This window comes from Alligator mississippiensis, chromosome 5 (assembly GCF_030867095.1).
Source record: "Alligator mississippiensis isolate rAllMis1 chromosome 5, rAllMis1, whole genome shotgun sequence".
In the NCBI taxonomy this organism is placed as follows: Eukaryota; Metazoa; Chordata; order Crocodylia; family Alligatoridae; genus Alligator; species Alligator mississippiensis.
Window position 1 is genome coordinate 207148981 of NC_081828.1, and position 17685 is coordinate 207166665.

Below are 17685 nucleotides of genomic sequence, written 5' to 3' on the forward strand. Positions count from 1 at the left end.
TTTGGCTGGCATGTCACCCTGATTGAGACTCACTGATTTAGAGAAACTACATCAGCACTGACATACTGCCACTTCCAGTATGGAACATGAAATCAGCTTGGCAGTTTACAGCCACACCACCTGATGAGTGAGGATGGGAAAAGAGAAAGGAGATTGTGAAACGATAGAAGGGAGTGGGGTTTAAAAGTACTTATAATGCAGTTGCCCGAGTTGGAATTTGGCCAGGATGCCATGGTTAATATCTAAGTCCAGTGCAAACTACCTGGCAATCTTGAGCAATCATTTTACATTTTATCCAGAATACAAAGATGGGTCTGCAGGGGGTTGGAGAACATTGCTGTGCCTTACAGAAGCCATAAAATCTGCCCTTTTCCTCATTTCCAACCCCAGGTATGACCTGGGGATTCAAAGGCTTGGGAGCCCCCCGGTCATACCTGGAGCTCAGATTCAGACTTTTCTACCACGTGATCAACAAAGGGAGTTTTCTGTTTTCAATTGAATCTCTAATTTGTCCTGCTCAGCAGTTAGGACCATCTCTCCTTCTATTTGCTTGGCCCTCACTTGTGCACTCATTTTTGTTGTGCTTCCCTTGTTTTCATGGATTGCTTCTCTCCAAATGCTTGATTATCCAGGCAGGATTGAATGAGCCACAGCGGCATATACCAAATAGATAAAAACACATCCTGTGCCTCTACCTGGACCACACTCTGCTGGTTTACCTGCACCAACACTAAAAGTGGGGAGACAGTTACTATTGAGAAAAACAAGAGAGTGACATTTTCACTGCATCTCCATCACAGCAGGCACCGAGTTAGATTTTCAAAGGCATGGGTAGGAGTTAGGTGCAGAACTGCCATTTATACCTTTTGAAATATACTTCAAAGCGCATGAAGAATGGACCAATGGCCCATCAAGTGTGTATTCTGTTTCCAGCAGTAATCAGTACTGGATGCTTCCCAGGGAGAAATATGAACCTCGTAAATGCATCAGATTATGTAGTTTGATACCACAGAGGAAAATTTTCTTCCTGACTCCAGCTGATGATCCTTTTGTGCCTTGAAGCATAAAGATTGAAATCTTGTGACTTTATTTATAGTCTTGCTAATATAATTGTTGCTGCTGTTCTCAGTCTTGCTAAGCTTTTTGAAACTTACCAAGCAGTTAGCCTCAAATAATAATAGTATCCTAATATCCGAGTCAAGCTACAGGTTTTTATAGGTGACCAATGTGTTACGAATATACAGAACTATTACAAAAGAGCTCTTTGCAGTAATTTCCCTTAATTTACCAGCACAGAAATGCACATTTAGTAGGAACCCTCTGGTGCTCAAACAGTTACCTAACTCAGATGCTTAACATAATTAGAGTAGGAGAAATGGTGATGATTGAAATCAATAAGGGATCCTGCTGCTTTTGCACAGTATTTGAGAACAATTTGCATTCATACCTAACTTACATTAACACAGATTACAGAAGTTACTTAGGAAATCTTTGACCTTTGGGTTTGTTTGGTTTTTTTTGTCCCTGGATTTTTCCAATTGCTTTAGCACACAAAAAAATTCTGTACTAAATCATTTAAAACGCTTATGCATGGTGTAGGCAAAAATGATGCATATAATATTTTGATACCACAACATTTATTGATCTTCTAAACTTTACATATTTTGTGCATTTGTCACTGGGGTAAACCATTGCTGAAATCATCTAATTGGAGATGATGTTAAACTGTAATAACAATCACGGCTTTATCTTAAGATTTGTAGAAATGTACCTCTGACCCCAATTCCAGTTAATACATTTGGCTGCAAGTCAATTTAAATAGCAGCGTGCAAGGAACATGCCATTCATATCAGTGTTTGTCTTATGTGAGCTGGTTGTCTCAGGGACTATGCACTTGTAAATAAAGCAAGGAGGAAGTCGATTCAGACAGTTTAGTAATGTGAATTATATTGCCATATTTCTATAAAATTAACAAGCTTTTAAAGTTATTCACCCCAAGTTAATAGAGTTATAATTTGTTTATTGTATTATGATATTGCCTACAGGCTCCAATCAGGGACTGGCTTCTATTGTATTGCACAAACACACATCATAAAGACAGTCTCTGCCCCAACATCTAAGTTACCCTCAGTCTAAGTTAAACAAATCTTGTCCTTAGACCATAGGCAGTGAAAACCTTGCTACATGGAAAAAGCAAGGGAGATCCCCAAGATCGCACAGAGTCTGTGACCGACAGCCCCAGATCTCCTGAGGCCCAGTTCAGTGCCTTAATCACAAGAGCTCCCTTCCTTTTGGTATAGAAGACACCTCTGCATGACATTACAATCAGAAGTCTATAAATGACTTTATCTCCTCAAAAACAGAGGATGTCCCTCTAGCCCCCTTCTTTCTGTGATGCCTGCCTGAAAAAAGACATTCTGGAGCAAGTGTGTGTATTCATATAGCAATGAGTGTGTGCAACACTCATGCATGTTTGGTTGGATCTCTGTCTCCCCCACCTTCAGTCTGTCACTTGATGCTGTTGTCCAGGCCTTGCATGCGCTTGTCAGCTCCAACACCATGGAGCTCTTGTCAAGGTATGATTTTTGTATTTGATTCTGCACACAGCAGGTGAGCGGGTTGAACTGGCACACAATATAAACATCACTATTTTACTGCCAGGTTATAGCTGTCTACTCATAGCTGTAAGTTGAGATGAGGGCAAGAAAGATAAAGATTGGTGGTGTTTTCTTAAACTTGGACCTTTTCTGCCCGTGCTGGATGCTGTGTGATTGAGTATGAAGAAGGGATGGCATGCAAGACGGTTGAAGTTCAATGCAGACGACTATCCCTAGAGCTTGTCACTGGGTAGTCAACGTATATGCGCGCTGGAAAGCAAGAACTTTTGCTCCCTATTTCCAGGATTAGGGCCTTTCCTTCATAACACAAACCTAAAGAAATACCATGTTCCCAAAACCGTTGTATATTTTTGTCTTATTTCCCCCAGCTTGATGCAAATAGAGCAAAATCAATCCCTTTGTCAAGGGTTCCACATGGCATGTGTACCAAATACCCTCAATAAGCTTTTAGGTTGCCATTTGTGCAGGGGTGAATTACACAATTGCTTGTGATTTTTAGTTACTTAGAATTGTTTTGGGCTGACAGTGTTCCAGGGTGACCTGTGAATTTGGGGAGGGTTATTAATGCCTCCATAATAGATGAATGCCATTACAGAGGAAGGGTCTGAAAAACTAACAGAACAAACCAGATTAAAATAATGCTTTGTTTTCTTTTCCCTCCTCCTCAGGTGGAAGAGAGCTCCAACGCAGGCAGCCCTTCGAAAGGCCTTTTCTCAAAAGGGCTCCAAAATCGACCTTCCAGCCCTGTTTCTGCCCCCGTGAGATCTAAGCATAGCCCAGGCTCACCAAAAACAGTGTTTCCCTTCCCGTATCAGGAGTCTCCCCCACGCTCCCCACGCCGAATGAGCTTCAGTGGGATCTTCAGGTCCTCCTCCAAAGAGTCCTCCCCCAGTTCTAACCCATCTACCTCTCCTGGAGGCATCAAGTTTTTCTCCAGATCAAGAAAAAGTAAGAAATTGATCATGTTATTTCAGGAAGATACACAGTACCTCTGGGCTTGGCCCATTCTTTACCTGCTGTAGTAAAGTAAGTGCAGATGGGGCACATGCTAATTGTTCATTATGAATTCCACTTAAGATGTTTATCAATTTCTTTGCCACCCAGCTGTCCAGTAGAACGTAACCCAGAGCCATGGTATAGACCAAAGGTGAAACTTTCCCCCATGCACAGAGCAGCACAAGGAAAGCAGAAAGCACCATGTAAATCACATGCAAGGTTTTGCATGAAATCTCATCCCCACTGAAGGCCAGCAGGAGTGTTCTTCCGCTGGCTTCATTGGAGCTGAGCTATCAGCTCTGGGGTTTAAGAGGGGCTGAAGTGGTGGATGGGCTTTGTGCTGGCCCTTGCATAGGAAACAGAGAAGTACTGCTTCAGCCGGCTCCTTAGAAAATCTCAACCATTCTTTTACCAATGTGGTTTATGCTATTGTAGGAAAGTAAAAAAGATCTTTACCACACTGATGAAATGATACATGTTCCTGATGTGTTGACAACTGCGAGGGTGTTTCATTTCTATCTGAAGCGAGTAGACACTTCCATCTTTTATGATTCAGAACAGCTAACTACATTTTATCTCACACAGATTGTGTCTCCTCAGTAATTGGGCACCTGCTATATTGACTGAGCCACTTAAATTGTTTTCTTGACAAGAAAATTATTCACCTTTACTTTTATGCTTTAAAATTTCATAACCTAAATGAAAAATGAAAGCTCACCTGTCTCAAATGTTTTGGGGAACAAACATATTTAGAACCGAATCACAAAACAGGACATTTCTATTGGGAATTTATTATTGGGAAATGTTGGAAGTGATTGACAGTTTGTATTATTTCCCTGTGGATAAACAGAAGAAATAATAAATCAATATAAAATTCTGTGTGCAATCCATAGGGGCAGTATTTGTGATGCTAATAGCTACATTTGGCGTATAAAATGCATATAATGTACTGAAAACTGAGAGAAGGGCCTTATTACGTTTTCTGAATGTCAACAAAATTCTTTTAATTTATTTAAATTATTTATTTAATTAGAATAAACAATGTTGTGGTAACTTTACTGAATCGCATGTATAAACACACACTCATTATGTGGATCACATTTGTCAAGAAGGTCTCCAGATTCAACTGAAATCAGTTTTTTCCTAGTTCCTTTACCTGCAGACTGCTTTCCAGAGCCTGAAACCCAGAGTACATACTTTTAAAAGGAGTCCACTTGCATTTCACACAATCTGAACTTGTTATAGTCCTGCCACACTGATCAGGGGCACTAGTTCTTCCATGGTTAAAGTTCATGTGAGCTTCTTGTTATCCCCAGCCTCACAAACCATAAATCCCATTTAAGCTGTGTTTTGAGGATTCTGGTACAAGTTTACATTTTTATAGTCTGTATTGTGGGTAACTGGACAAGGAAGAATTTCACCCTGCATGGATAACCATAACAATTTACATTGACTAGAAGAATTATCTAATGACACTTATTAATGTTTTATTAGTGATGAGGTGATGTTGTTGATGTGATGGTTCAAGAGATACGGGAAAGAATTCTTGTGCTTCAGGAAGGGTCCTGTGATACCTGAAAGCTTGCATACCAGGCATGCAGTTGGTCCAATAAAAGATATCACCTGCGAGAGTTCTTGCCTTTCACTGATCATTTAGGCACTGCCTACTTAAAGTTGTATTTATTCTGTGCAGGCTTGGAAGTTGAAGCCTGAACCTAGGCAGATACATCTGCATATTAGAATATTAAAATGCTCCACTAGTCGGCAAAACCATCGCAGCAAGGTCCTGTGATTGGAACATAGCCAGCTTTAGAACAGGCTTTCATGCCATACTTCTTAGCCAGAGAATGTATCAGTGACCCAGCTGTTAGAGAAATGGTTGCAGAACTTCTTGTGGTGTTTGTTTTTAATGTGAGAATAGCTGCCTCCCAACCAGTGAATGATGTTGGTTAACCTGCATATGTCAGGAACCTTTGCTCTCCTTTAGTTGCATGATTTTTTTCAAGATGAATTGCTAACTGCACTCAGTGATGGTCCCCTACCGAAGATCACTTCTGAAAGAGGCTTATAGGGGTATGTGTCCCTCTCTGTTCTGCTTCATATTTTGTTGACTTTTATTTCTGTGTGTTTTATTTGGGGACTAAAATTTTATATACTTCTGATTTATTATGTTTATTTTTAAAGTGTCTCTTCAAGGCTCGGGGAGCTTGCCAGAAGTTAATGAACACCACAGATACACTGGGTGCATCTACACGAGACGCTTCCTGCGGAGCTGCCTAATTAGCTCTGCAGTAAAGTCTTAGTGTCTACATATGTGGTCCCGTTAGGCTGCAGAAAACTACTGAACTCTGCCACAGGTTAATACTTGTAAATACAAGTAGTATTCTACAGCAGAGATTTTTAGCGCGCAGCAGCATATGTGCAGACACTGACAGGGCTGGCTGGGGCACAAGGGTGCTTCAGTGAGGAAGCTGCCTCCTGGCTAGCCCCACACTGAAGCATACTTGTGCCCCAGCCAGCCTCTTTGCAGCATAGTTGAGCTGGGTCAGAGCAGCCCTAGGCTGGCAGGCTGACCCTCCAGACCCTCTGCCAGCATGGGCTGCTCTCACCCCACTCAACATACTGTGGTCCTGGGTGCACGTTCAGTTGCAGTGCCTGGGAGCAATAAACTCCGTTGTGATATGCACCGGAGTTTATTGCTCCATGCTAATAGCACACGCAGATGCACGCACTGATCCCTTCTTACAAGCAGAACTTTTGCTTGCTGTCTATTCTGTAAATAAAAAATAGTCCTTTAGATCTTGAAACACAAAATGACTGATTTAAGTCTTCTTGGATCAAAGCTCTTGTGACTTAAATGTCATTGTTTGATAGGATTTCTCAAAAAAATAAAAGTCCCTAAACTAGCCATTAAGTTCAGTGCTCAGATGCTGTAGCAATGGGCACCCTGGAAGGACGTAAGATAGTTTCAGGGCTCAGATTTGTAAAGGTGTTTTGATCTTGCTCTGTGTAGCTCTGAAAGATCTTAGTGATATTGATGGACAAGTCCCTTGGCCTAAAGTGATTTAAATAATTAGGGTGCCTGTACATGAGCATGGAGGCTGCTCTGATGCACTGTAATTACAGCATGCCAGAGCAGACTCAATTAATTGAGTTTGCCGGAGTGTGGTAATTACTGTTCTCCAGCAGCCTCCCACGTCTTGTGTATCATTGTCCCTGCACTTCAAAATGGTGGCAGGGATGCTTGAACTAAAGCTCATTTGACTCGAGACACTGCAGCACTTTAATTAAAGCAGTCTCCTCCTCCCCGCCTCTGCCCCTGGAGCATGCGTAAAAGTGCCCTTAGGTTCTGTCCCATCAAGATCTGTGAGATATAAGGTCAGAAGTCATTTTAGAAAATGGGACTTGGTTATCTGTGTCACTTATGACAAAATCTAGATTAGTATTGTATGTGCCAGGAAGGGGCTGAGGCAGAATTTAGGTGCCCATGTTCCAAAGAGGATCTAGAATGGCTCCACTCCAGTAACCATAAAACTCTTTAGGTACCTAAATTCATTCAGCACCTTCATTTTTGGACTGAAAAGTCCCCTAGGTGCCTGCAGGGTGTTGTATGCATGCTCAGAACCAATCCAGTCTGAACACTGAGGCACCTAACTCCCACCTCTATTTAATTGCAATGCAGGTTGGCTGTGGGGAGACACATAAACTGTACCAAAGTCTCTGGAGGGACCTTGTCTGATGAACAGGGATCCTGATGTTCTCTGATTAAAATAAATAAATAAATCCTCAATTCTCAGATTTTAAAAAAAGTAACCCCAAATCCACCATTTTCTGTGATGAAAATGAAACACCAATATATATATATATATATATATATATATATATATATATCTGTACCCCTTCTTTCTCTTTTCTCCTTCTCTAGCAAGGTTCTTAAGTGATGGTACTGCAGGATTCTCCACTTTGCACTGTATTCAGTGCTTACAGTGTAAGTTAGGGGCCCTCAGAACCTGTTCATCAGCAGGGATCCTGGTTTTCCCTTATTAAAAAAAATCCCTAATTTCCTGATTTAAAAAAGCAACTCCAAATCCATATTTTTCTGTGACTAAAATGATGGCAGGGGGCGGGGAAGGATTGAGGCCTCCGAAGGGAGGGAGGGAGGGATTTGGGAAAGGCTGGAGCTGAGGATGCTGCTCAGCTGGGCAGTGCATGAGGCTTGGGGCCTGGGGCCAGAATATGTGGCTTCAGGCTTCTGGTGGGTAGCAGGATGGGATTGTGGGCAGCTTGTCCAGGGGGCTGGGAAAGGGGCTGCCTCCCCATCACTGTGTGTACTCTTGGTGGGGGGGTAGAGCAGGGTGGGCATGTACCCCCCCAGATTTGTGTGTGGGGAGGGGGTAGGCTTCCTGCTGTGGGCTCAGGCTTCCTGCCCTGCTGCCTTCCCTCCCCCCCCCTCCCCCCCCCCCCCCGGGCCTCTGCAGCCCAGTGGGCAAGATCTGGCATGGCACAGCAAAGTGGGGCCAGGTGGGGAAACTCCTTGCTGCTGCAAGCCCCACACTGCCCTGGCAAGGTGCCCCCTGCCCGCCTGGCAACAGTGGGGGCAGCGGCATGGAGTTGTACCCCTTGAGGGGTAGGAAGATGGGGAGGGGGGAGGGAAGTGTTTCATTTTAGTTGTGGATTTGGGGGGTTTTATCAGGGAATTTGTGTTTTTATCAGGGAACATGTGATTTTTTTTTTTTATTAGAGAAAACCAGGATCCCTGGAGATCAGGGACTTCTCTTGGAATACATAGGAGAGCTGCAGTATCTATCAAGCCCTTGCTTGTTAGAGCTCCTAACCTGAGTCCCTTTTGGCTAATGTTTGCATGTCATAGTCAGGGAAACTGTTCAGGCCTCATAAGGTTATGGAAGTGAAAATCCAAAAGTAGACACCGTCTGTATTGGTTTTTTTATACAGGAGTTTCTTTAAATACTTTGGTAGTGCTGGAGTAATGTTGTTGTCATGATGGGACCGGAATTATGTGAGAGGCAAGAATTTCTTTGAGTGATATCTTTTATTGGACCACACCTGTATAATTCTGACTGAGTTAGATAAGGGACCTGAAGAAGAATGTCTTATGTTCAGAAGCTTCTCTGACACTAACCCAACTCTGCAGTTGGTTCAATAAATGATATTACTCAAAGAAATCCTTGTGTTTTCTTTAAATATTTTAAAATAAGGTATTCTTTATTTAAAATAAAATATTGTACATTATTGCATCTCAGGTTTGATTTTCAGGCATTTTGATGAATAGAGTATGCAATACAGGCATTCTGGATGAATATCTTGCAGCTCTGTGAAAGCTCAGACCATATTTTAGTGTCAGGCACAATCCATTGACCTATGTTACTCTAAAAAATAAACCTCCTTCAACATATATGTTCCTATAAACTTGATTGGTTTTGTGCAGATGTAGTTTTGATGGTCTAAGAAATATGCAAGAAGCAAAGGTTTTTTTGTGATACCTTTTATTGAACCACCTGTATAGTTGGGAGAGATGTCAGACAAGCTTTCAGAGACAAAGTGTCCTCCCTCTGGTCTGGAGACTTGCTTAAAATAAAAAGGACGTTTTCAGTCAAAATACTTCCCAGAAGAGCAAAGAAGAATTGTTAAAGCAACACTGTTTAATATTAATTTTTAAAGTTATTATTTAAATTCACTTGGATTTGGAATCTAGCAAATTCATTATCAAGGTTAATAAACAGCTCTGACCCTGTGTCAATCCATCCTCTTCCTATGTGGTAGAACCCCCTTCTCTTGTACAGACTGTATCCCACAGCGAGCCCACATCCTCGCTGTGCACATGGTGAGGCCGTGCGCCTCGGGTCCTTCTCACCTGATAAATGTCAAATTCCAAAGACTTGTGAAACATATTTGAAGGCTCTAGACAGATTACTTTTGGAAGGTGGTCTCCTAAGAGAGAGACCCTGCAGCACAGAGCAGTCAAGTTTTTAGACGCATCATAGGGGCTTAGTTTTGATGAGAATAAAAAGTATGTAGCTCCAAATAATTCAAAGCATCTCAATGACACAAGTCTTGTGACTTGTTAAGGATTATTTTGCAGTCTACATAGATTTACTTGAGATCACTTTTCAGGCCAGACCAGGGGGACAACAGGTAGATTTAAGTGAAAGTATGATTATATTGTGAAAGTGGTTCTAAAACTGGCTTTACGGACCTGCTTTTTAGTCATTTCATGTCAGATTTTCATAGCTAGTAAATAAAGCTATTCTCATTGCTAGCCCTGCAAACCAAACCTGGGATGTAATACTCTATTCTTTCTAGTTTGTAGTAATATAATTTCTACATTCAGAACTCTACAATTTTGATGATATGTGAGCTTGAATAAAATTCAGCTTGCTTGCCTATAATTCTGTTCTTTTGATACTTGGATAAAAAGAAGTAAAGTGAGTAGGACTGGCCCAAAATAAACAGTGGAAGATGATGCAGTCTTTCATGGTCTTATTTCTGAGCATAATATCACATCCCAAGGGAGCTTATATTTAGACGACTTTAGGACAAAATTCTTTTACACAATAAAATAGAGATGGGACAGGCTCCTTTCTGAAATGCTGAAATCAAGTCCCATTGATGTTTTAAAGTGAAAATTGATAGTTGCATGGGATTTAATAAATTAAAAGATTATTCGTTTTGTGTTTTAAAGTAGCTGATTGCTTTATTTGAAGGTCATCTGGGTAATTTTTGTAATACAGCATCATCTAATCAAAGTAACCTTTTAACAAAGTGTACTGATATACATGACATAGTTTTGTTGCTTGGTGATCTTATTAGGGCTTCTGAAGTCAATGAAAAGATTCTCTTTGCCATCAATGGGCACTAAGTCAGGTTGGGGTAGACAGGTTGAGAAGACAACCTAACTCAGAGTTCAGACATCTGAACGTCTTGGCTGTCCAGTGATCTTAACCAGTTATGACACCAGTAATGAAGAAATGAAAACTGATACCTATTCAGATCTATGCTTCTGTTTTGAAAGTTGCTCCCCTGCCATATGGGAATTTCCCATTTTATTTGAGGAAGAAGCTTCTGAGGAAGAAATCAATACTGTTAATCGTACGCCTCGCCCAAAGGAGCGTCGGTGCATAGTTAAGACTCCTGGGTGCTGCGGTGACACAACTCTGCTGTCATGTTTGATGGAAGGATCATTGAGGTTCTAAGCAAAGACAACCAGGCATGGTCAGTCGAATGCTGTTACCCTTGAGCAGCATGGTAATGAATAGGTGGATAAGCATGTTTGTGACTTGCAGTACTGGTTTATACCTGAAGATGGTGCAAGCAGCTCTAGTTTCCCAAATCCCAAAGATTAAAATAGAAAGAGTTGCCCGGTTTCATGTTGTAGAGTTGAAGTCCTGCTCTGATGTGACAGAACAATGTACCAAAATGCTCCCTCAGGTCTTCAGCTGAATTATATTCCCTTAAGATTTGTTTTTAGAATCACATTACATCTTATTTTGGAAACAGGTTGCTGTGAAACTGCTTGCTCTGTAACAATCCCAGAGCTTTATGTATTATTAGACTCAGTGAAATGAATCATCCTGCCGATGGGCATTTTGGATGAATAGCTTGCAGTTGTGTACAAGCTCAGACCACATATTTAGTGTCAGGCACAACCCGTTGACTTGTATTACTCTAAAGAATGAACTTCCTTTAATATGTATGTTCCTATGAACTCAATTCATGTCCTGTTGATTGGCTGCCTGTACGTAACTACCTGTAGCCCTAGAGTCTCAACTTAGATTGTTCTTTGTAAATAAATGTGATCCATGGTGCACGGCCCTCTCATCTTTTGGATCGCTTCTGTACTTCAGTATTACTTATAATATGTATTGGGAAATACCATAGCTGTGCTCTTTTAATAGCGTTACTTGTCATATGCACAAAACTTCTTCTGATACCGCTGGGGCCAGTTGCCCTCTCTTTATGGGAAATCCAGCAAGATTGAGGTTAAAATTTAGCAAATGGCTTTGAAGATTGCTCTTATAAGACAGAATTTGCCTATCTCCCTGGAAAGCATCATCCAACCTCATCAGGCCCTTCCGGGCAGGAACATTGGGGTGAAGCTGAGTGACAGCTCTGGTCCCCTGCCAGTGGTACCAAGATTTACCCTTGGAGATGAATCCTCCTCATGCTGAGGGTGCCATGGAAGGATAAGGCAGATTAGTGTCGTAGTATCTTTCTCTTTTGCACTTTATAGGGCTGGCTGTGAAGACAGTGCTTCTCTTAGTTTTCTCAATCCCAGTCACTTCCAGGTACATGTGTGAACTGGGAAGGAATCTCCTTGTGAAACCGTTTTCATCTGTTTTCTTTTGCAAAACTCATGTGCAGTCGAAAATCAGCAAGGAGGCTTGTGGTTGTGTTATTCACTGGGATTGTCTATACTAGAAAAATGACCTGTTGCTGTAAACATGTGTCAGCAACAGTACAGCATATAGCTTAACTGTGAGCCAGAGAGCCCTCATTCAGCACTGTTTCATTTTCACCAGCTACTGATATCTGCTGTCAGCATTGAAACCTTTTTCTAAAATAACCTGAGCTACAGTGATAAGCATTATTTCCTTCCGATCTTCAAGAGTAATCTTGTTTATTTCTCGTCTCTATTGTAGCCTCCTGTTGCCAGGATTACCCTGTCGTACGTATACACGAACTCTGCAACATGTCATTGTGTTCTTTACCTTAATTTATCATTTTAAAATTACGTAAAAAGAAAAGAAATCTCGTCAGGCTCCCGTTGTGCGCTACCCAGAGACTCAAGGAGGACCACGCAGAAAAGGGAAATTTCTCTGAATTGGAAATGCCTGTTTCCCAAGATAATTGCTATTTATTTCAAGGGCAAGAAGGGCAGGCACAGGGACCTGCTTTCTTCAAACCTCCTATTCCTTTGCTTTAGCTTGGGGTTTAAATTGTGGGACTGGATGGAAACCATCAGATTTTCTTTCATTGTCTGATAAAACTGGAATCCTTGGCAACATATAAATTGTGAGCTAGCTTTACTTCTTTGTCCTCTGTGAATGTGCATTTGGTGTTTTTCATTTTTCTGATCTACCTCAATCATTCAGTGAAAGTAAAGATCTGTGCTGTTCTTTATAGCAGTGGCTCTCAACCTCTTTTATACCAGAACCCATTTGTAAATATTGATGGCCAGTCCCGACCCACAGCCCCCTGGCCCTGCCAGTGTCCCTCACTCCTCAGCCAAAAGCCCCCTGGCCTTGCCGGTGCCCCTCGCTCCTCAGCCACAGCCTCCCGGCCTTGCCGGTGCCCCTCACTCCTCAGCCACAGCCTCCTGGCCTTGCCGCTGCCTCTCATTCCCCACCCACAGCCCCCTGTCCCCCCAGCTCTGTGGGAGGGGGTCCCCAGCTGCCCCCATCCCGCCTGGGCTGGAGTGCGGTGGCTCCAGCTCATGTGAGTGGCAGCGGAGCAAGCCCAGCCCCTGCATGGGCTGGAGGGATGCCTCTGGCTCCCCCTCTGGGCTGTCCCCTCCCCTAGGCTGGGGCTCCCACATCATGCTAGGCAGCCTGGTCACAACCCTTCCCACCCCCCGTGTAACATCTCCCAGCCACCCCAACCCAGCAAGTAGAGGCACCTGCCTCAGTGCCACTGGCCCAGCCACGCAGCTCCCTTCCACCCCTTTGTACCACTGGAAGGGCACTTGCCTTCTCCCCCTACTTCCTGCCCTGATGCAGCCTTGGCACCAAGCCACCTTCCCCCAGTGTTGGCAGGCACCATCCCTCCCCCCCCCATCCCCTTCAACCCCCTCCTGCCCCCCCGGACAGTCCCCAAGTCCTGGACCTCCAACCCCCACTCCCCAGACTTACTTGCATCCAGCTGCTGGGGCTGCTCCCATGACCCTGCCTGGCTGCGTGCTGGCCACATGTGTGTGCACACACAGATGCATGCTCACTTGCTATCTCCAAACGCTCCAAGCAGCTTCTTGTAGGCTGGTAGGCTGCCAGCTTGCAAGGGTAAATCAATGTTTCTCCACGGTTTTTTGGGACTTGCTCGCGATCCTTTCAAATATTCTTGTGACCCACTTTTGGGTTGCAACCCACAAGTTAAGAGAAACTGCATTATAGCTTCTCCACATCCTCTCTATTGCTGCTAGGAATGAGCCTTTACTGGATGTTTCATAGTTGGTAGGGTCAGAAGGGACCTGAGCAGATCATCAAGTCCGACCCCCTGCCATGGCAGGGAAGAGTACTGGTGTTCATCTAGCCTCCTGTTCTTATCCGCCCACCCCTGTAACCTGTCCAGATCTAGTTGTAGTGTGTCCCTCTCTTCTAGCATGCCCACTTCTCCCCGCATCTTAGTGTCATCTGAGAATTTGAACAGGGTGCTTTTTACACCCCCGTCCAAGTCACTGATGAAGATGTTGAACAGTGCGGGCCCGAGGACCGAGCCCTGGGGGACCCCACTGCCCGCATCCCTCCAGGTTGAAAATGACCCGTCCACCACCACTCTCAGTGAAAGACTACGTCCACTGCTACCCCTGCGTCTAAGGCTTTTGTGACCTGGTCATAGAAGGCCACCAGGTTGGTCTGACAGGACCTGCCTCGAATGAACCCATGTTGGTTGCCTCTAAGCATAACCTCCCCTGCTGGCCCCTCGCAGACATGCGCCAGGATAATTCTCTCAGTGTTTTAGGAGCTAACTGTAGGAATGGGCTAGGAGTCAGTAAAATATCAAATGAAAGTGTTTGCCTCAGCCAGGATTGAAATAGGAACGAGAAGTTTTGATTTTCCCACTAGGCCGGTGCATGTTAGTTAGGCTTTCACTGCTGCTACTTTGGCTTCAGATGATAACAGTGATCTTCAGGGCTAAATTCACCTTGGAGAAACACAATTTAAAGATGCATGCAGCCTCCTTTCCTTCAGGTAATACTTGTCTTTGGGAACAGATCCAAGTTGGCTTGGTGCGCTTTATTTTTCCTATCTGAACTATTAGATCCCAGTCCATCCCAGCAAATAAAACCAGATATTTAAAGCTATGTATGCACCTAATATAGTCAGCAAAATCAATCTGTTAAATATGTGGCCCTTAAATGTGTGACTTTAAGTGCGGGAACATTCCCCTCTGTTTTAATAGGACTACTCCTTTCCTTAAGTGCTTTGCTGGACTGGGATTTTAGAGTGCCAATCACTGTCGTGTCTACCGACTTTTATAGAAACAAGATATACCATTTTGATGTACCACTTCAGAATTCAACAGTTTTTAATTAAAGCATGTGAGAAGACCATTTTGTTATATAACAAAATGCCATCCTTGGAAAATGTCTCCAAATGACAGAATAAGCAAGCGAAACATGAAGCCAGTCCAGTTTTCCTAATCCATTAAAGTATTAGGGCAAAGGAACTCAAGTCAAATGGCAAAAACTAATTCTGGAGATAAAGCAAATACCGCATTCAATCATGAGCCAAAACCTGCAGCCTTTAGTCCTTCTTTAGGCAACACTGTGAATCAGCGGTAATTTTGCCTGAGAGAGGACTGAATGATGCACTGCAGGTTAAAATCAAATGACTGTGTACACATGCTTAACAATGCTGTACAATTAGGGGGCAGTCCAGCTGGGTGCTGAGTTGCTGTTCCTGAAGTTGGGTGAGTTGTGTGGAAGTGACTTACTGTGACTAAAGAATTTGGGAACTGAGCATGCCCAGCATCCTAAATGTCTGGGCTGTATCATACCAGCAGCTGAAGTGAGTAGCGTGATTTCTAGCAGCCTTCACAGGCACCGCTATTGTATCTTTGCTCCCTACATATGTATTTAGCTAAACTCTTTCTGCAGTTTCAGTTATTTGTGAACACTTCTGTGCTGTGGCACTCCAAAGTGGTGCGGGATCGAATCAGATAAGAATAACTTCACCCAGTGCAACTTGTAGAAGTCAGTCATCAGTGCGAGTCTTTCCTTTGACTTTAATGGGATTTGGACTAGACCTTTCTGATAGTGACACATTTATACTACAAATCACTATTGGCTCTTGTCATATGTGTAGGCAATTTAAATGCAAAGTGGGCTTTGACAAATGTAGGAAGATGCAGGCATACAACAACTAACTACTCTTTGGATCTTGTCAAAAGACTGTGTGTGCTACCAGATGTAGGAGTATGTTAGGCCTAAACTGTTGGTTAATTAGTTTATCAGAAAGCAATCTAATGTAAAGTCTTGCATTTGCATTTCATTGCGCTTCATAGGATAAAGGGCTGTGACAATAGTGTAATATCTAATTCTGCTTCTGATTCTGTGTAATGAAACAGAGTCCTTCCATACTGCTCTTTAAGATAGCTAAACTAAGCTCAATGTTTGCTTTTTCCAAGGACAGAAGAGTAGAGAGATGTCACTTTTCAAATTAATTGGTCTAGGATTTTGTAGACCAGCAAGTAAATTGATTTGGATTTTATTGCATTTCTAATACCCAGATCGTCACTAGCTAGAGGAATCCAAAACTCTTATTCTCACTCCAAAATACAAGCAAGTCTAGGAGGATATATTCAGCCTGTTTGGCTTGCTTGTACTGATGTGAACAAGAGTACAAGTGGGCATATAATTGTGTGGATCTGCCTCTGTGAATGATTTCTAGGCATCTCATTCTTCAAGAAGACCTATTTCAGGGTCACCTGTGTTCAAAAAAGATTAATTTAAAACTAGGACGTACTAAGAAGGGCTGCTAGGTCAGTGAGGGAAATGAAGACACTGGCTGGTGAGAAGAGATTTTAAAAGATCTCTTTTAGCTTGGCAAAATGAAGGTTGATTTTTACAGATACCTTTGTGGGATGAAAATGAAGGGGGTAGAAAAGTGAGAACAATATTGGCATAAGAAGAAAGAGTTACAAACTGGTCACAAATATTTAGACTGGAAATTGGAAGAAGGTTTGTAATAATCAGAGTAGTTTTAGAATTGGGTTCTATTTAAAAAAAAAAAAAAAAGTATTTGGGGCAAAGAACCTGACCTGCTTCAAGATGGAGCTGGACTCATTCATACAAAGGCTAGTATGATAGGAAAGGGGTGTTCTTGAGAGGAAACTCGGTCTCTGTATGGGAGGTGTCAGCAGTGCTATGTCTTAGCTTCTGCTGGCCTTTAGGAGACAGGAGGAACTTTTTCCCTCATGATATTTTTATTATCCTTCCATTCAGACTCCTCCAGCTCAGACTGGCAAGGGCCACTGGGCTTCTGCCTTTCTCTATAGCAGGAAGTGTGGTCTTCTTCCTGGGGTCCTTTAAGCATATATTAACGTAACAAAGGAAGGGCATCGGCAGCACCTTTGTGCCCGCTCTGATTCTCTGTAGCATGTTGTAGGATAATTTTTTGTGGGTTGCGCTGTGGCTGTGGAACTTGAGAAGGATGGAGTTATGTTCACATGGACTGGATGTGGTGGCCTGGGAGGCTCCTTTCAGTCCCATGATCCTAAACTTTTCCAAGTAGGATAATACTAGCCGTATTCTGGCATGGATTTTGGGAGCCAGTATTTGTTGCTATATGTGTTCTGAAGATCAAACGACTTCCAATTGAGTTTCCATAGCAATGTGACATGTATTACCTATAGTATAGCATTACTCATTGCTGTGATTCAGGACTGGGAAGTCCATATTGCTAGGTGCTGTACAAACTCACATAAAGATACAGGCTCTGCTCCCGTGAGCTTAGTGTTAAGACAAAGCTGATATGACATTCAAAGAACTGCAGAGACTAACATCAACTTTAAAATATCCTCACTCTGCAGAACACTTTAGGAGAGAGGTGCTCATGGGCAAGGTGCCTTCACCAACATCCTAGTGCTCTGTTCATTAAATATTTCATGTTGTGACCACCAGGAAGGGCTTTGTGAACCACTCTTGGTGCACAGACCATTGTTCAGACCACTGTGTTTTAATGGTGTGTTCCACCCAGAAAGAGATCATGAGGGACCAGACCGATTGCCCTTTTTGGGGTCAGGAAGGAATTTTACCCCATGGTCAGATTGGTATGGATTATGAGGGTTTTTACCTTCCTGTGTAGCAGGGATTGTGGCCATCATCCCAGGACCTCTT

The 17685-nt window shown here is 42.9% G+C and overlaps 1 protein-coding gene across 2 annotated transcripts in view; it reads left to right on the plus strand.

Moving 5' to 3' along the window:
• Nucleotides 1-17685, plus strand: part of PRKAG2 (protein kinase AMP-activated non-catalytic subunit gamma 2) — a 339594-nt gene that overhangs the window by 106202 nt on the left and 215707 nt on the right. For both annotated transcript variants that reach the window (XM_019499071.2, XM_014608994.3), the window contains exon 3: nucleotides 3287-3566. In XM_019499071.2, the coding sequence (XP_019354616.1) occupies nucleotides 3287-3566 (280 nt within the window). The remainder of the gene's footprint in view (nucleotides 1-3286; nucleotides 3567-17685) is intronic.